Source organism: Bison bison, unplaced genomic scaffold (assembly GCF_000754665.1).
Source record: "Bison bison bison isolate TAMUID 2011002044 unplaced genomic scaffold, Bison_UMD1.0 scf7180017864456, whole genome shotgun sequence".
Classification (NCBI taxonomy): domain Eukaryota; kingdom Metazoa; phylum Chordata; class Mammalia; order Artiodactyla; family Bovidae; genus Bison; species Bison bison.
The window spans coordinates 23717233-23737761 of NW_011495018.1; the positions used below are offsets into that span (position 1 = coordinate 23717233).

At 41.1% G+C, this 20529-nt stretch overlaps 1 protein-coding gene across 3 annotated transcripts in view; it reads left to right on the plus strand.

The window, feature by feature from the left end:
- Positions 1-20529, plus strand: part of SORCS1 (sortilin-related VPS10 domain containing receptor 1) — a 577390-nt gene that overhangs the window by 381656 nt on the left and 175205 nt on the right. For all 3 annotated transcript variants that reach the window (XM_010859390.1, XM_010859389.1, XM_010859387.1), the window contains exon 5: positions 11396-11469. In XM_010859390.1, the coding sequence (XP_010857692.1) occupies positions 11396-11469 (74 nt within the window). The remainder of the gene's footprint in view (positions 1-11395; positions 11470-20529) is intronic.

Genomic DNA, 20529 nt, shown 5'->3' on the forward strand with positions numbered 1-20529 from the left:
GAGGCAGGAACATCAGCTCTCTCCTCTGTCAGGCCCTGCGGATGGCTGTGTGACCTTCAGCAAGTCACTTAACTTTTAGAGTTTCTCCAACTGTGAAATGGAAGTAATAATAGTACCTGGCTCACAGGACTGTTTGAAGATGCTGAGATAATGTATGCAAAACACTCAACACAGAGCCTGGCACATGGTTATTCAAAGACCTAGGAGAGAGAGCCACCTGGTGTGGCCCAACGAGATATAGACACAAGGCTGCCTTCGCAGTAATCCAGGATTGTCTTCCCCACATACGAGAAGTTATAGACACTTTAGTCAACGTTGACTATACTCTTAGTCACTAAAAGGTACCATTGAACCAGAATGAATGGAGCAAGCAAGAACCCGATATTTGGTCCTAAGAAAATATTGATTATAATAGCGGTATGCCATTAAATATTAAAGTATTTGCCTTCACAGCAACTCTATTTGTTTTTGAATAGACCTAGCAGCCCTTTCATGTCAAAAGGGCAAGATTGAAATAAAATATAAATAGATCCTTCAAATTCAGCCCCCGGGGGATATTCAAATGATTTCTGCAGGAGCACAAACACTTAGGAGACTGATACCTACCTAAAGCCATCACGTTTCCTAAGGCACTGCATTAAGTAAAAAGGCACTCAGTTATTTATAAGAAATATGTACAGTGTTATATGCCATGCTGCTTTGGCAATATTTCCATGTGCTTGAAATTTCCCAATGTCAGAGCTGATTTCTAATCTCATGAATATGTTAGTAATTTAAGTATCCAAGTACAAAACTGGCAATTAGACTGGAAACCAGGGAGCTTGCTAAATGTCAACCCCAATGCTTGTTTATAAAACAGATTCTCAAGCTGAAATGTCATCCTATGCAAACACAGAAGGCCTGTGTTCACCTTAGCTAACTTGTTTAACCAGGTTGTATCATTATTTTTCAGTTGCTACATAAAGCAGATTGATCTATCTATTCCCAACTTTGAAAAAACAGGCTGCGAGAATTAGGAGAAATAGACATTTTAAAATGAGTGATTAGGGCTAAGGTTTGGACACACAGAATTATGCTCTTTGGTAGCTATTTGAGCTTACTTTATTTCAAATAAATTACCTTTTTGCTTGTGTATTTTGTAGCTAGCTTTTTTGATCTGTTCTAACCACCAATTGTCTAAATGGATTAAGATGCCTCTTAAATCCAGGCATCCGTCTGGGGAACTTTTAAAGACATTTGACATCCTAAGAGGACATGGACCTCTTTCTTAAACCTGTCTCTCAGAGTGGTCCTTTAGAAATCCAATAACACTGACATTTTCCTGTATTCTTCCTTTTCAAGAGTGTTTGTAACCAACAGTGTTGCCACGAGGGGAGTGGTTTGGGGAGAAGGAAGTCTTGGCCTTATAAGTAGACGCATTTTGTGAATTTATTACTCTGAATTTCATATTAAAAAAAATTCAATGTTACCTTGTCCAACTTCCTCTCTTCAGCATAAGAGGATATAAATACAAATTATAAATGGCACATTCAGTGGTCTAAGAGACCCAGAGGCCCAGCCAGGATCTCATAGCTGGCAAGAGGAAGAGAAACCAGAAGTCAGAAACCAGCCTCCTGAAATGACCAGATCCTGTACTGTAAAATAGTATCAGATGAAAAGTCACAAATTCAAATCGGCAAGGCTCTCACTCGCCTGACTTGCTTAATTTCAGTGCCTGCCTGCTGATCTCGCTGCAGGCATGATGAGAAAATGTCCCAGAATAAGACTTGTGGTCCAAAGTCAGACGGCCTCAGCTACTCCAGGAGCAGCCAAGCTAAGCGGTATCCAACCTCAGAGGCAAGGGACATGGAAGTGTTGTCTAGGATCCTTCCTTGCTTCCTGAAAGTCAGGAAGAAAATAGCAGTCACACCTGCTTCTCCTTGCCATTCCTTGTTTTTTTCAGGGTCTGTGGGCAGTTCAGGCTGGAGGCAATGATCAGCAGGAAGAGGAAAGGCTGAGAACTAGCACTGACCCTTCACTCCGTAGTAAGCCCTCTGCCAGGCTTTTCGCATTGATTCCTCAACTTCTTTCTTACATGAAACATTGACTTTATCTTTATGCCTATTTAATATTTGGGGAATCTGAGGCTCCAAAAGGTTAAGAAAATTCCCCAGGGTGGTTGATAGAGCCAGGAGTCTAATCCAGGTTTGATTCTCTTCATACTCTGTCCTCACTGCACGAAACACTGCCTCCCTAGAAAAGCCATTGTGATATTTTCTTTTCTTTAATTGCCTTTTTTTTTTTCAATTTTCTTTAACCATCTTCCCCATGTCCAACCTACTGTGAGACCTGTTCCCTCTGACAGATGCTGTGGTATGCATTTCAAAGCTGAGTTTCACAGCAGAGGGAAAACTGCTGTTTGAAGATCAGGCAACAGAGGAAGGGAGAGCAAGAAGGGAATTGTCCCTGGCTGATTCCCGGGCAGCCAACAGTCCCTCGTGACTCAGCAGGCCAGCTTGTGTCACAAGCACTGTGACCCCTGCTCACCTCCTCCAACCTTGCACCAGCTCTGGTCCCAGGGGTCTATGTGTAAAATTTCCCCTTGCCCAGCAAAATGACTAGAGCTTTCAGAAGTGACTCCTTCTGTAAATTGGTGCAGCCACTGTGGAAAACAGTATGGAATTCCTTTAAAAATTGGAAATAGAACTACCGTATGATCCAGCAATCCCACTCCTGGGCATTTATCCAGAAAAGACTCTCAAAAAGATACATACACTTCATGGGGCTTCTCTGGTGGCTGAGCGGTAAAGAATCTGCCTGCCAGTGCATGAGACACAGGTTCAATTCCTGATCTGGGGAGATCCCACATGCCACGGAGCAGCTAAGCCTGTGTGCCTCAACTATTGAGCCTGTGCTCTAGAGCCTGGGAGCCACGGCTACTGAGGCCATGTGCTGCAGCTACTGAAGCCCACATGCCCCAGAGCCTGTGCTCTGTAACAAGAAAAGCCACCACAATGAGAAGTTTATATACCACAACTAGGGAGTAGCCCATGCAGCCTGAAGACCAAGCACAGCCAAAAGTAAACAGAATTGTTTTAAAGAAGATACATACACCCCGATGTTCATAGCAGCACCTTTTGCAACAGTCAAGACATGGAAGCGGTCTAAATGTCCATCGACAAATGAATAGGTAAGGTATGTGACACACACGTACACACACACACAGACACACATGCACAGATACAATCACTCAGCCATAAAAAAAGAATGAAATAATGCCATTTGCAGCAACGCAGATAGACCTAGAGATTCTCATATTAAGTAGAGTAAGTCTGGCAGACAGATATCGTATATCACTTATATGTGGAATCTTAAAAAATGACACAGATAAACTTATTTACAAAACAGAAACAGGCTCACAGATATAAAAAAGCAAACTTATGGTTATCAAAGGGGAGTGGGGGAAAGATAAAACAGGAGTTTGAGATTAACAGATATCCACTACTATATATAAAATTGATAAACTTCTATTATATATTATAGGGAACTATATTCAAAATCTTGTTATAACCTATAGTGCAAAGAGTATGTAAAAAGAATGTATTTATGAATAAAACAATCACTTTGCTGTACACCAAATGCTAGCACAACATTGTAAACCGATTATACTTCAATGAAAAATTAAAAACTGGAATGAAATAAATAAAAATAAATCAGTAGTCCTTGGAATGGTTAGATGAAATATTTAGATATTCTAGAAAAGTCTCTAAAGCCCGTCATTCAAATTTAAGACAAAATTTATAGTTGCCTGTGTATGTATAGCACAGGGAGTCATAGTCATTTTCTTGAAATACCCTATAATAGAAAAGAATCTGAAATAGAATACACACACACCCCCGTGTATGTGTGTGTATATATATAAGTATACCTAAATGAAATGACCCTCTCTTATGCTCAGTCCTGGTCAGAATTTTTCTTTTTAAAATTTTGTTTATTGTTATTATTGTTGTTGCTCTTCTTCCCTTGCCTCCTTCCCACATCTAGGGGCCCTTGCTCATCCAGGCACCCATCTCTTCCCTGCTCTGCTCAGCCACTTGCTAACTGCTCTCTCCCCTCTGTCCCATCTCCACACGGCTGATGGATCTGTCTTATATAAGCACACTTCCAATATGTTCCAAGCAACAAGTTTTTGCTCCTGCTTATTTTTATCTCTCAAAACTTGCTAAGTTTCATCATCTATGCATTTGAATAATGGGACAATTACATGGTTATTGAGAGCTATTCATTTTTTCCTGTCAGTGTCTAGATATGGGGGATTTGTGATATAGATGCTTAGCATCTAATTATTTTATCTACTCTCTATTTCTACATCTATATTATAGAACCTTTAAGGCTAAGATTCCCTTTGAAAATTTCCCTAAGTACCCCCAGATCTGGGAGCACAGGAAATGGCCACAAGTTGACCTGGTCCTCTGTCACCTACTGACCCTTGCTGCCCAGCCCACCCAAGTTCCGTATGTTTAATCCCCCAATCCTGCCAAACAGGACTGTGGGGCATGTGACAGATTTCATTGCCAGCTGGGGGCTGGCTAGTGACAGGTTTGATAAATCCAACCTCGGGAGAATTTGATGGAGCTGGTGACTGGTCATCATTCCTGCTCACTCCATCAGCAAAGCTTTGGGGCCCTTGTTTTTTGACCTCCTTGTCGTTGAGTCCCGTCTCCATTAGCTCCCCACGAGTTTACTTGGATTGCCTCCACCCAACCTGCTCCCAGGCTGTGTTTATAGCCTCTGCTCCCACTTCACTTTCCTTTACCCATCCCCGCCAAGCTGGGTCTCCCGTAGTTGACAGAACAAAGAAGAACAAAGACACCGCTCTAACTTTTTTTTTCAGGCTTCCCTGGTGGCTCAGATGGTAAAGCGTCTGCCTGCAATTCAGGAGACCCAGGTTCAATCCCCAGGTCAGGAAGATCCTCTGGAGAAGGAATTGGCAACCCACTCCAGTTCTGTTGCCTGGAAAATTCCCTGGACAGAGGAGCCTGGTAGGCTACAGTCCATGGGGTCGCAAAGAGTCAGACACGACTAAGTGACTTCACTTTCACTTTTTCTGCTCTGTTTATTTGCTCAGATTGACCCACTTCTCCTGGAACACTCTTTCCTCACATTGTCATACTGAGAGATTTTAACTGTTTTCCCAGTCCCACCTTGAGAACTTGGGGAGACTTCCTGCTTTTGCTGTCTTACATAAGCCACCACAGCAATCTGGACAAAATATAACACATTACTACATCTCATGTATGACAGATGCTGAGAAGTTAGCCTTTTCTTTGAGGAACTTGCATCTCTTAGAGGTGGGGGAGCTGGTCTGGGAAGGTCATCATGGTTCTGTAACTATTCCTGTCCCCACTAGCCAAGGAGAAGACTTGTGTCAGAACTGGGTGAAGCTTAAGGTCCCTTATGATGTGATTTCCCACTAAGAGTGTACTCTGGCCTCCTTTGCTGTGCAACCAGAGCATCAGAGCCCATCTCTGAAGACTATGGATTTCTCTGGATTGCTCCTCTTCTTCCTGTGGAGGCTAATAGAGGAAGGAGCTTGATATTTGCAATGCCCCAGGGCTGGCACTATAAATTTACTGAAAGTCCTCAAGGCCCCATCTCTTTTCTTGTTAAAAAGAATGCAGTAACAGCAGTGAGAACTGGAGAGTCATGAGGTGACTGAGTGCTTTGTACCCAGACCATCCCCAGGGTGGTATTAGGATGAGGCAGATCAAATAGAACTGGCAGGGTTTTCTGTCAGCCTTTTCAGGAAAGGCAATTTGCAAGCCTCCTGCCTCTGAAGCTATTAAGGGCAGAGCCACAGAGGGGAGGGACCAGGCAGCCTTGAAGAGAGCCAACCGCAGGAAGTGTTCCTCCAACCTGGAAGCCTCTGCAGGAGACCATGTGGAGGAGACCCAGGACCTGCCTCCTGATGAGAAAATCACCATGGGAACCTTTGTGGTGAAAGCATCCAAACCCATCAGCCAAAGACTGAAACTCTTCCCTGGTGGCTCAGATGGTAAAGAATCTGCTTGCGATGCAGGAGACCTGGGTTCAGTTCCTGGGATGAGAAGATCCCTGGAGAAGGAAATGGCAACTCGCTCCAATATTCTTGTCTGGAGAATCCCCATGGACACAGGAGCCTGGCAGGCTACAGTCCGTGGGGCACAAAGAATCAGACCTGACTGAGCAGCTTTCACTTTCAAAAACTGAAACATGCTATCACCCTTACCTTCTGCCAAATGATATCCTTGCACTGATTTCCTAGCTGCAAAAGAAAATTCCTGATAGGTCCCTGTCTTAATGCTATAAAATGAGGGGCTGCACTGATCTGATTTAGAACAATTGAGAAGACGTTCCAGGGACAACAGTGCTTGCAAGCTTTTGCATCACCACAAGGAAGTTGAATTTCTATTAAAAAAAAAAAGACGTTGTTCTGCTCGCGATTCAGCCAAAATGTGAAAGGTAAGAAGATGGAAGATGAAAGTTAGAAGGAGCTGCTCTCATATCCGCCTTCTTCCAGCCCTTCTTATTTTGCTGTCGATTAAGAATCCTGAGCACAGTTGGTGGATCTCACTCTTGCCCACCCCCAAGCTGTTTGTCCCCCTGTGGCTTCCTCTTTATTCTCCATTGGAGCCTTTGCCTCTCAGCCAACTTGCAGCTCTCCAGGATGGCACCAGAGAGGATTGTACATTTGGTTGAAAGCTGGTAATAAAACCAACCCTTGAAATTGCATCCTTTGCAATTAATTGCTTTTTTATCTGCACTCTTCATATGGCAGACAAAGACAGATTGCAAGAAAACAAGCCAATGTGATGATGATCAAGTTATCAAAAAAAAAAAAAAAGGAAAGAAGGACTGACTAACTCTTCAGGGGAGGAACATGGCAGGAAGAAGTTTTGAAAGCCCCCACACTAGGGTAATAACAGAGTGGAGAGTTGGACCTTGAGCTGCTAATACATCTTGAGCTTAGATGAGCAATGAGTTTGTGCTCATTAACTTACATTTACTGAGATGGAGAGGCGGTCTCAGGCAGTTTAGAGTGATTCTAAACTGGAAGAATCATCTGCCTTGCATTCTTTTGTTAACCAGAATCCTTCCCTTCTCCCTTTCTAAAATGTCTACTCCTTCCATTTTTTCGCTAATATTTTGTACCAGGATTAGTAAAAGAACAAAACAAAACAACAGATCTAAACCCTTCCAAGAAGGCATCTGGGGAGGTCATGACAGAGGATTAGAGACAAGCACTGCTCTCCTAAAACTAGTTCAGATATTCTTTTCTGCCCCCTGATCATTCTCCTTCTCTCTTTCTCTAGATTTGGCACTGCTGGCGAAAGCTGTGGATGCTTTCTCTGATGTGACAGGTAGCAATGATAGATCTCAGTTCTGTGTTCTGACAGTCAAAAGAAACCTTGGAGCTGGAGACAGACAGGGAGGGAAATAAATCTTATTTAGGTGCTGCCACCACTATGAATTTTATTAAAGGACATTGACTCATTCTACACAGAAAGCCTTCCACTGGTGGCTGAGATAGTCACTGGGTGGGAAAAAAAAAAAAAAAAGGTTTGGGTAGCACTCTCTATTTTGTGGAGGAAAACTTTGCTGTCAGACTCTGCAGGTTTAATGAACACATTAACTTGGATTGCTGTGAGTTGTTTTCTCCTTTTCTTGGTGTGACATCAGGCTGGACAATTAAATTCTTAGAGAGGAAAGGTTTGAAGTAGTAGGTGGGATATACAGAGCAGCTCTTTCTAGGGGTGAATATATAAGACCCTGGCTGCAAGTCCTTGGGAATTTCAAATGTGCTGATATTTATAGTTTTGTTTGTTGGTTTTAGGTACAGGCCTCTAGCTATGGATCCATGGAAGTAAAACATCGTCCTCTGCTAAATTACCTTTGTCTGTTCTTTGGGAAACCTGAGTGTTTTACTAGGTAGATCCATCACTAGGGAATTTTCATGATGTAAAGTCAATACTTTATTTCCCCACCTTGGTCTTCTACTATGTACAAGGCAATGTATAGATACAAAAAGATGGAATTCCAGACACATAAAAACTTTGTGATCTCATCAGAGAGGGAAGGGATGATCTCAGCTATTTTAGAGTGAGTTTAGATGGGTAGGGATTTCTGTCTTGCATTATAAAAGGCTCTCTTGAAAGGCTACTAAGAAAGTTAAATATATGGACTATAGTTTGATAGCATTTCTTGTACCATAGTTCTTTGGAAATGAGGCCTCTAGAAAATCTCAGTGTGTAGGAGAGGGTTCATAGAAAAGATGTCCTCTCGTCTGGACCTAAAAAGAAGACTGGCATTGTGGTAGGCAAGCCTTGAAGCCACCTCTGCCAGAGTGGGTAGCACCAGGGAAGGCATGGCAGAGGGCATGTGCCCAGGTGTGAATGGAAAAGGGAGAAGACACGAGAGGGGACCTTTTGAGATAGGAAACTATAAAAAATGTCACTGAGCTGAATAAGAGAGGCTTGGTTTATTGGATTGTTTGATGTACCCACTGCTTGAGGGGCCTCTAGATGCTCACAAATAACAAAGCATCTCCTTGAAGAGGATAAAAACAAATATCATGGGACATACCTGACTGGTCCACAGGTTCTGAATCCAAGCCTAGAGGGATCAATTTAAAAAGACATAGAGGAAAACACACACACACACACACGTAGATGCTGGCACCCAACAGTTCCTCACTGTGATGAATTCTATGTGAAGACAGAGGTAGCAATCCCTTGGTGTAGCTGTAGGAGAGCTCAGAATTTATATATGATTTTCAGAATATATATGAGTCTAGCCTTCACACAGAATTATTATTTCAAACCACCCTGATTCTCTTATATTTGCATAAATCTTTGTATATAAATATAGATACTAACATGCATTTATAAATAGCTATAGGCATACACAGTGGCATGATTTCTGTTCCCTTTGAACTCATAGAAAGCAGTGCAGCTCTGGGTTTTAATTAAAAAAAAAAAAAAGATGGTGCAAGAGCAGAGGAAGCCACAGACACTCAGGATCAAATGATCACTGTTCTGATCCAAATTTGAATATTAAAATGCAAGTGTTCGGGACATAGTGGGAAGCAGGACATGCACCCTCTGTCTGCTTGGCGTCTGAATTAAGAGGGAAGATGTTGTTGTGTCTTCTGTTATCCCATGAGGGGAACTGTCTCCCCTTTCTCCTCAGCACTCTTAAAATGAATCAAGCATGAAATGTACCCAGGAAGCCTCCCCCCAACCCAGGCTTTGTAGGGCAAGGAAAAATAATAAGACTTGAAAGGAAAAGTCACAGATTCTTCTTGGCTGAATGCCCAAATACTGTGTAGCTGGGGCCAAGTGAGCGCCTCGCTTTGGTAGCCAAATACTTCAGCCTCTTTTTTGACTTCAGGATGTGTTTTGATCCAGTGTACACAATGTCGTAGCAGGCTCTTCCAAGGGTCAGTAAATCCTCACTTGAGCTGACTTACTTCTTGGACATGCCTGGTACATCTGCAGCCGCGGTGAGTCACTTGGTGAGTCATTTGACCCTCCATTGAGCGCCGAGGCTGGAGAGGGCGGACAGTCATGGTACTCAGTACACAGTGACTCACCATCCATTCACTGTAGGATCTGGCACGCGCAGTGGTGGATGACTGGGATGTGAGTGGGTTACAGACCAGGCACACAGCAGAAAGGAGATGCTCCAAAATGATATTTTCAAATCATCCGGCCAAACATCCGTGGGAACCGGAATGCCTCAAGCAATAGGAATCTCTGGGCTGCCATCAGAGGACACTTCTAGAAGCAAAAGAGCAAGAACAACAAAAACAAGGAAAAACACAAAGAAAGGTTCCTGTAAAACCATCCTGGTGCTGTGAGACCACCGGAGAGGAGCAGGAGTAGGTGTGAGCCAACAATGAAGAGCAAGATATAAGAGAAGAAAGACACTTGGAGGGGAAGGAGTATGCGGAGGGTTAGACCCTGGGTCATGAACAGTGTTTCTTTGTGGTTGCCCTTGGACAGCACTGTAGCAAATGGACTTGAAATCTCCCCGGCTGTGTAAGCATTGGCAAAATGGCCATAATAGCTGTATATATTACTGGGAGGGATGGTATGTGGATTAAATGAAGGAATGCATGAGAAGCACTTGAATTATAGTAAAAGCTTAGTCCATATGGGCTGCTGTTAGAGCCTAAAGTTCCTCTATTCTCTGTTTAAAAAGACATCAACTGGCTCCTTCTGCCAGCACGACCGGATTTTCTTCTCCCTAACTTGTCATTCAAAGCCTTTTCAAGTTGCCAGTTCAGTTCAGTCGCTCAGTTGTGTCCAACTCTTTGCAACCCCATGGACTGTAGCACGCCAGACTTCCCTGCCCATCACCAACTCTCAGAGTTTGCTCAAGCTCATGTCCATCGAGTCAGTGATGCCATCCAACCATCTCACCCTCTGTTGTCCCCTTCTCCTCCTGACTTCCATCTTCCCCAGCATCAGGGTCTTTTCCAATGAGTCAGTTCTTCACATCACGTCTCCAAAGTATTGGAGCTTCAGCTTCAGCGTCAGTCCTTCCAATGAATATTCAAGACTGATTCCCTTTAAGATGGTCTGGTTTGATCTCCTTGCAGTCCAGGGGACTCTCAAGAGTCTTCTCTAACACCACAGTTCAAAAGCATCAGTTCTTTGGTGCTCAGCTTTCTTTATGGATCAACTCTCACATCCATACGTGACTACTGGAAAAAGCATAGCTTTGACTACATGTGCCTTTGATAAGCCACATTTATTCATATACCATCCCTGATTTTCTCACTTCTTATCCATGTTATTCCCTTTGTGAGTCCTGCTTGTCTTATCTTTGTCAGTTTGAATTCTGCCATTCATTCACATCCATGGTGAATCACCATACATCTCAGAAGCATCCCTAATTGATTTCTGAATCCCCTTCCTTTGAATTCCTTCATCTGGTGATTGCATGCATTGCTCATTATTTTTTGTCAGATTTGGGTTATATTATTGGCTTTCTGAGAGCCAGGTCTAGATTTTGGACTTCTTTGTATTTCAGACAACAGTCTGCATATTCCAGGGCAAGTAATACAGCTTACCAGGCAGAATGGGGTATGAATCCCAATTTATTTTAATATTTAGAGGGCATGTGATTTCCAACAAATCACTTAATCTTTGTGAGCTTCAGTTTGCTCAACTATAAAATGGAAATATCAATGTCTTGCAGGATCTATATGGAGAATAGAGATGATACATGGGGCACTCATCTGGCATAGGAAGGGTGATTAATAAATGGAAGACGTTATTATTATTATCATTATCATTAATCCAGTGAATCATGTTTTATGCATTCAGTGTACCATGACGTCCTGGTGCTGAATATTTTGTCTTCTCTACAGTTATACAGCTCTGCTGAATTTGGGAGAAGGTGGCAGCTTATCCAGGAAGCGGTTGTTCCAAACAGATTCTACTGGTAAGTCTCACTCTGTTAACTAGCAAATGGAGATATCACCCGAGAAAATGAGCTTTGGAATCTTCCCACCCAGAGCTCTCACATGACGTCTGTTCTTATTGGGATATACCCACATTCTGTAGGGCAGAAGGGGACATTGGAGTGGTAAACACGGCAAGGGATTGTTAAAGCAGTATCATAAATTACTTTTAAAAAATGAGATCAATGGCAGCAAAAGCGATGAAAATGTTGTTTTGTTATATTTTGATGAAACTTTAAGACAGACACTTTAAAACATTTTAATAGTGATTTTTTATCACTAAAAGCATTATACACATATATAATACATGTTCAAATTAAAGACTTTCAGTGTAAATAACTAGATCTTAATTAGTCTAAAAGTGGATCATCTTCCTATTCCTGATTTCGACTCTTTTAAGTATTCTTTTCATCATATGGTACGCAGCCAATGTTTCTAGTTTCTCACTTCTCCTTCCATAAACATTCTATGCATACCTAAGCATGTGCAAATACAAAACATTCTAGTTAATGTTGATATTACTTATCAATCCCTTTTGAATTTACAGCCTAAACCATATAAAAGATGCGATTCTGTCTTACCCTAATTTATCTAACCTGCCTATGGAATAGACATCTAGGTTACTTCCAGATTTCTGCTGGTATTAACAGTGGTCTGTGGAACTAGCTCAAACAAGAGTTTAAATATCCTTTGTTCACGTCATTGAGAATTACTGGGGCAATGACCTTTTAGAAGCTAGTGAGTTTCCTACAACCAGGACAATGAAAGTTGCCTCCCTTTTATTCCTCTTAAAATCACACTATCTTTCATCAGCCTTCCAACTTCCATGTACCTAATAGCTTCCCTCACCACTCCAATTCTCTCACTTCAAAGAGGAATGCATTTTTATTTTTCTCATTCTCAAACACAGCCCTAAGACTCCTGTGGGAGGTGAAAGCCAGAGAACAGATAAATCTCTTAACACTGGTGAAACTGCCTGAAAAAGTGAAAGACAAGTCATTTGCAAACAAACTGGCTCAAAGATAACACAAAGAGACTTCTATACGGAAAGATACCTTTTCTCCCATCACAGAGACGTTGATAACTAAATAGGGTTTCTGTTGCATAGAAGTCACCCACCTCTTCACTGCTGCTTCCACTCAGGAATGACTGAAGCTTTGTTTTTGGCATCTAAATTGGCTTCTCCCTTCTCTGGGAAAACAGTTCTAACTGTCACTGAATCTCCCTTTTCTGATTAGCATTTCTTCTTTTCCTCACTTATTCATTTTGTTTCTTATGCACGAGACACTTTGCATCTCCATGTGCATCTCCTTATAAATTATAAAGTCACTTTTTTGGAAAGAGGGTCCATGGGTTTTGTTTATTTTCATTTCCTCCTTTATACTGGGTGTTATATGTTCATAGAATAAATAAATAATAATATGCACGGAATAAATAAAGACTAAAATAAATCAATGTGGTTCCCCTAAGTTAACCTGGAAATGGACTCAATGCTTCACCAATGAGAAAGCATGAGAGACTGATCTTTAGGTCCTGCTTCCAAGTAACTGAAAACATTTGCACATGGACCAAGCAGTGGAAGGTAAAAACTTCATGAAAGTCTGGAAAGAAGTTTGTTCCAACTGACAGAAACAAAAAAAAACACTGAAAAAAAAAAAAAAAAAAAAGGAAAGTAAGATGAGAGAATTTCCCATGTCAAGTGGTACATGGTACACAGTATTTTCCAGCTCACTGAGGGCTAATTTACACACATTTTGGGGATGAAAAACAATTCCATCATTGCTTTGGCTGATAGTAATTTTTTTGAAAACCCATTATTTCTTCTTGGAATGGGGATCTTCCATCGGTGACCAAATGTTATTATATAAATATTGTTATACAAATTTTATTTATTATACAAATATTATACCAAGTCCTTGTAACCACATGTCATATCATTATCTTTATAAAAACATATATAAATTCTAATTAATCTGTCTGCTGAGTGAAATAAATGATACCCCTCCTCTGCCTTTGGGAATAGAGACCTCTTCTCCATTCAAGCTCTGACATTGTGATAGGCATTATTCAAACTTAAGCAATGTAATTCTCAGAGCAATTTTATGAAGTAAGCCTTGCATTATCATCCCTAACAGAAAAGGAATCTTTGGCATGGAGAGGTTAAATAATTTAGCCAAGGTCACCCAGCCAGAAAGCAGCAAAGCCAGGATTAAGATTCAGGCAGAATGGCTTCAGAGCCCATAAGCTACTGAATCAATGGGCTCTGCCACTTCTTGGAACTCTTCTGGGCTGGAGCTATGAACTCTGGAAATCTGGCCTGTTTTAGGCAGATGAGTAGAAAACTCAAGGCTCTTTTGGCCACCATGCCTGTGTGTGTATCCCTCCAACTGGGCTTGGAAAATGGGCCCTCTGGACTTTCCAGAGAAAGCATGAGACCCTGTAAATTGCATAGTGCACATGACTGTTGATGAAATATATTGGTCTCTGGCTACATGGTCTGTATTTTCTGACTCTGAGGATCTTCCTATGGCTTGCAGAAAGGTGTCAGTCGAAGCAATATTTGTTAGACTCTTGGGAATCAGTTTTTTTTTTTTTTTAATTATATGAGAACTATTGGGCTATCTAGGATTATTCAGCAAGCTTAATTGAAAGAAGCGCTCTTTAATCATTTCTGCTTAAAGCCTGGCTGTGGGAGTGTAGAGGGGACTGAGGGGAACTTTTATAGGGCTGAACTTATATGTGACACTGGATAATAACATAGCATTTCCCATGGAGAAAAATGAAGATGAATTCATATCTTTTCCTCATCACCTAGTGCACTTAAGGCATATCTTTATTTTTGGTGGTAATAGTACCCCTACCCCTGGGAGTAGTCAGTGGTAATTGCAAAGCAGTTTTGGAATGTAAGAACTTATCCTTATGTTTATGGTGATTGTTCGTAGCACCATCATACTGACATACATATGAACTTTCTTCCGAGGAGTTTAAATTGCTTCCAAAATTGATTTGCATGTTTAGGGCATCTTATAAAATGTATCTTAGCACAATACTGCCTTAAATAGAATAGGTATATTTTTATTCAACTAACTGTTATAACGGTTTTGTTCTTTACTATATCAGAAATCAATTATACTGGGAGGCTATACAGCTGGGAATTTAAGGGGCTCAGAGATACTGAGGTATGAGTTCTAGCTTTGCCATTTACTAAGTAAGGAGTCATGAGTAAGTTTAATTCTGCATGCCCCTTTTTTTTCCCTCTGTAAAAAGATAATTAATACCTACTTAGTTAAATGAGATGTTTCTTGTGAATTGGTTATATGCCTGACACCTAAGAACTGTATTGAGTCCCTGCTGGCTTACAGTAATATTAACTGATTTTTTACATCTCTTAGTTTTGTTTTTCCCCCAAGTTGGCTTCATTCTCAAGTTAGATTTCACCATTTATTATAGCAATGATGGACATCATCAAATTTAGTCTTACAGTCTGACAGTTTGGAAACTCCATCAAACCGGTCTGCCTCTTTCCTCACATTTCCAGGGATTGAATCCAAGTAGTCTGGCTTGGATCAGAGCTATATAAGATGGTTCATTACTAATGTAGGTCAGACACATATCTTTTCTGGGAATTGAAATAGGAGGTGGTATAGAGTCTCAGTCAAACTACATAGCTCAAGGATGGAGGAGAGAAGATTCCTAAAAAGGAAGAAAAAAAGATTCTGTTATCATAAAATAAAAAGATAGATTTTCATTAGGGAGAAAATAAGATGGGAGAGCTAGGTGTCAGTAAGATAATGTTCCAGAATAGGGGTATGTAATTGTTAAGTAACTACAGTCGTCCAGGTATGTGATTTTGTTGTTATTCAGTTATTAAGTCATGCCCAACTCTTTGTAACCCCATGGACTGCAGCATGCCAAACTTCCCTGTCCTTCACTATCTTCTAGAGTTTGCTCTGATTCATGTCCGTTGAGTTGGTGATGCTATCTAACCATTTCCTCCTCTGCGGCCCTCTTGTTTTGTCTTCAGTCTTTCCCGGCATCATGGTCTTTCCCAATGATCATCTCCTTGCATCAGGTGACCAGAGTATTGGAGCTTCAGCATCAGTCTTTCCAATGAATACTCATGGTTGATTTCCTTTAGGATTGAGTGGTTTGATCTCCTTTCAGTCCAAGGGACTCCCAAGAGTCTTCTGCAGTACCACAATTTGAAAGCATCAGTTCTTCTGCACTCAGCTTTTTTTATGGTCCAACTCTCAAAACCATACATGACTGCTGGAAAAATCATAGTTTTGACTATATGGACCTTTGTTGGCAAATTGATGTCTCTGCTTTTTAATACACTCTCTATTTCAAGGAGCAAGCATCTTTTAATTTTCATGGCTATAGTCACCATCTGCAGTAATTTTGGAGCCCAGGAAAATAAAATCTATCATTGCTTCCACTTTTACCCATCTATTGGCCATAAAGTGATGGGACTGGATGCCATGATCTTAGCTTTTTGAATGTTGAGTTTTAAGCCAGCTTTTTTACTCTCCTCTGTGAAAGAGGGTGAACCTCATCAAGAGTCTCTTTAGTTCCTTTTCATTTTCTGCCATTAGAGTAGTATCATCTGTATCGCTGAGGTTGTTGATATTTCTCCTGGCAATCTTGTTTCCAGCTTTTGATTCGTCCAGCGGACATTTCACATAATGTACTCCCTTATAAGTTAAATAAACAAGGTCACAATACAGGATCGTACTCCTTTCCCAATTTTGACCCAGTCCATTGTTTCATTTAAGGTTCTAACCATTGCTTCTTGACCTGCAAACAGGTTTCTCAGGAGACAGGTAAGGTAGTCTGGTATTCCCATCTCTTTAAGAATTTTCCACAGTTCATTGTGATCCACATAGTCAGAGGCATTAGCATAGTTAATGAAAAAGTGAAAGTCGCCTAGTCGTGTCCCACTCTTTGTGACCCCATGGACTGTACAGTCCATGGAGTTTTCCAGGCCAGAATAGTGGAGTGGGTAGCCTTTCCCTTCTCCAGGGGATCTTCCCAACAGAGGGATCGAACCCAGATTTCCCGTAGTACAGGCTTTACCAGCTGAGCCACAAGGGAAGCCCAGTGAAGCAGAAGTAGATGTTTTTCTGGAATTCCCTTGCTTTCTCTGCTAATTTGATCTCTGATTCCTCTGTCTTTTCTTTCTTTTTCTTTTTTTTTTTAATTAATTTATTTATTTTAATTGGAGAATAGCTGCTTTCGAATATTGTGATGGGTTTTGCTATACAACAGCATGAATCAGCCATAGGTATACATGTGTCCCCCTAATCCTGAACCCCCCGCCCCCTTCCCTCCCCATCCCATACCTCCTGGTGTCACAGAGCACCAGCCCTGGAAGCCCTGCTTCATGCATTGAACTTGCACTGGTTGTACTAGGTCTTACCTCTGGAAGGTCTCAGTTCACATACTGCTGTAGCCTAGCTTGAAGGCACATGATAAGTCACACCATTTGATCCTCACAACAAGATTGTGGGGTAGGGATTTTTATTCCCTTGTTGATGAAATAGAAAAATGATATCGTTTATGCAACATAACATGTAGTATACCAAATTTTGAAACTTGGTCTATCTAGATCCATGACGCTTGCTTGCAACAGTAAAGATCAGCCCAAAATTCAAGAGTTATGTGTGTGCTCAGTCATTTCATTTGTGTCTGATTCTTTGTGAACCCCTTGTATCCCTCCAGAATAACTGTTAGTTTAACAGTTCAATGGGACTTCCCTGGTGGTTCAGATGGTAAAGACTCTGCCTGTAACACAGACAACCCAGGTTCGATCCCTGGGTGGGGAAGATCCCCTGGAGAAGGAAATGGCTACTCACTCCATTATTCTTCCTTGGAGAATCCCATGGACAGAGGAGCCTGGGGGGCTACAGTCCATGGGGTCCCAGAATCGGACACAACTGAATGACTAACACACAAACACACACTTTCTAACAATTTAATAGATAAAAACCAAAGTATTGCATTTAATACTGAAGAAGACTGTGGAAAGGAGAACCAGTGGTGCCCACATGCCTTGCATAAGTGAAGCTTCTGTCAGAAACCAAGTTTACTATTTAAGAAGTTGATGAATATGGTTTGTTGGAATATGATTCAAATTTAGGATAAAGGAATGGAAGGTAGTTTTCATTATAAACCACTCAGCAATCTATTGGGCTTCCCTGTTAGTAAATTGGTAAAGAATCTGCCTGCAATGCAGGAGATCTGGGGTTCGATCCCTAAGTCAGGAAGATGCCCTGGAGAAGGAAATGACAACCCACTCCAGTGTTCTTGTCTGGAGAATCCCATAGACAGAGGAGCCTGGCAGGCTACAGTCCATGGGATCACAAGAGTCAGACACGACTTAGTGACTGAACCAGTATAGCAATCTATTATCTATGCAAAAGACAAGGCAGTCTTAGAGCTGTTTCACTTAATTTAAAATAGGCTCGAGCATACCACCTCATTCAAGCAACATATTGATTATGTTGTTCTGACATACAGGGGGCTGGCCGGAAACAGAGACAGCTAAATGGCGGATTACATATTTTTTTGTAACTAATTCACACATGAAAATTAAGAGTCGGCTTGACAGTAAACCTTCTGTTATTCTAGAATGCCATCCTTGTTTCAGTGATGTCCCTCAGGGGGTGTATGCCAGCTGTATTGTAGCAGAGGGATCCAGGAATATTTCTGGCTCCATTTTCAGTGTGTTTGAGCAAGTTTATACATTCTCATTTGTCCCTATGGTTCAATGTCAGTCAGTATCAATGACTTCCCATCCCACGTCTTTGGCAACAAGTCTCATTTCTTGAGCACTTACTGTATGCCAACCTCTGTGCTGAGTGCTTTGCGTATGTTGTTTTAAACAATCCCCAGAACAATGATGTGAAGTAATTTATTGATCAAAACTTCTTCAAAATATGTAATAGAAAAAGGAAACCTGTTTTAAGGGGGGAAAAAAGCAATATTGGCTCATGGATCTGAAAAGTAAGGTCTAACTTTTTCTAGACTCTACCTGATGCGGGGGCTCATTGCAATCATCAGTGTTCTCTTTCTGTTTGCTTGCTTCCAAAGACATTTGATTTTTATTGGCATATGATTGGTTTACGGTGTTGTGCAAGTTTTAGGTATGGCAAAGTGATTCAGTTACACATGAGGTCATCAGCTCCTACCCAGGGTCCTTTCATCTAACCTCAGGCATAAGAGGCGGGTCCATAAACTTTCATTAATATATCTGGCTACCATCAGAAAACACTGCAGGACTTAAATAGTTTTCCTCTCTGATTCTGACTCATATCACTCCTACTCATCATCTAGTCTTTGTTGAATATTGCTGCCAAGCCTATTTCAGCATTTTATTTTGCCTTGTTTGACAGTTTGTTTTATATTCACCAGGTTACCATGTCACCATGACCCTACCTCTTCCTCCTTCAGATGTGCTGGCATTCAACCCAGCATCTCTAAGACCTCTAAGCCACTCTCACAAAAGGGACTTGAGCGGGATAAGGCATGAGATAACTAACTCTTTTGTGTTTCCTCAGATGGATTTAATGGATTCAATAATAAAAGAACTCTCTCTACTTTTCCTTTCCCAGGTTTTGCAAATTGGAAATAGGGTAAAATCTAATGCTGTTACAAAAAAAAAAAAAAAAAACACACACACTTATATATACACATATATATGTATATGAAGTGAAACTCTATGTTATCAAAATAACTAGAAGATATAATATGATTTTTTTATAACATTAGATTAGATAGAGTTATGGCTATTTTTTAAAGATGCTCTGCTGTAGTCTCCACTCACATCTGTGAAGCCAGTCATTTTCTGTAGAGAATAACACCATCACTCGCTTTCTGTTTTATGTGGGCCAGTAGTGCGACATCCCACCATTCAAAATCAGCTTTTTCTATAGGCTTCCATATTTCTGTATTCCCTGTATCCTAGCCTTAGCACCTTAGAGTCATATTCAACTCTGCCGTTGTACTCACCTCCTCTTAAATCTTTGGGTTTCCAAGTCCCACAGGTTCTACCTCCAGGAAGTTTTACCTGCCAGCTGCTCTTCCATTCTCCCTAACATTATACTGACTCAGCACCACCTTCCCTCCCACTAGGAACAGTAAAAAAGCCTCTCCATCCATCTCCTCCTATCACACTACTGCCTCAGGAACCATGTACGCATTTCCCTGGTCAAGTATTTGTCTTATTTCTCATGGCTTAAAGCATAACATTAAGAAGAATAAGAATGTAACCTGGTTCTTACAAACCTGAGCTCAAATATACATTTTTCTGGCGCTTCTGCCATGCTCCCAATTCTGTGTGCCAAAATCTTAAAGGCTAAGTAAGTAATTCTAAGCACTGGTTAGTCTCTGTACCAATCTATACCTCTTATGTCTATGGTTTTAAACATATTCCTACCTGGGGATAAACTGTCCTTTTGTTTGTTTTTGCAGTGATTCATTTTTAATACCTACTATGTGTCAGGATATTTTTTTCTTTGAATATAAAGGTAATATGTGAGGGTCTTTATCATTATTAGGATCACACTATTGGACTGTTATGTCCTTTTACTGATGACTGCCTCTACTATGTAGCCTTCTTTGGTTCTGGCTTCTTACTTTTTTAGGCAGGAAGAATCTCTTCCTTTGAATTTAAATGTGATCATGTCACAAATAAAATGTAACACATCATAGTGTTGGTCGTATAACAGGTCTGTTTGTAGGATTCGTAGAAAGAACACAGTAGTAATAGTCACTCAGTTGTGTCCAACTCTTTTGCAACCCCATGGACTGTAGCTCACTAGGCTTCTCTGACCATGGAATTCTCCAGGCAAAAATGCTGGAGTGGGTATCTACTCCCTTCTCCAGGGGGTCTTCCCAACTCAGGGATCGAAACTGGATCTCATGCTTTTGCAGGCGGGTTCTTTACCATCCGAACCAACAGGGAAGCCCTACAGCCATCATATGCAGCTTCTAATCTGAGCTTCACTATCTACTACCTGGGCGATCCTTAAAAACTGCTT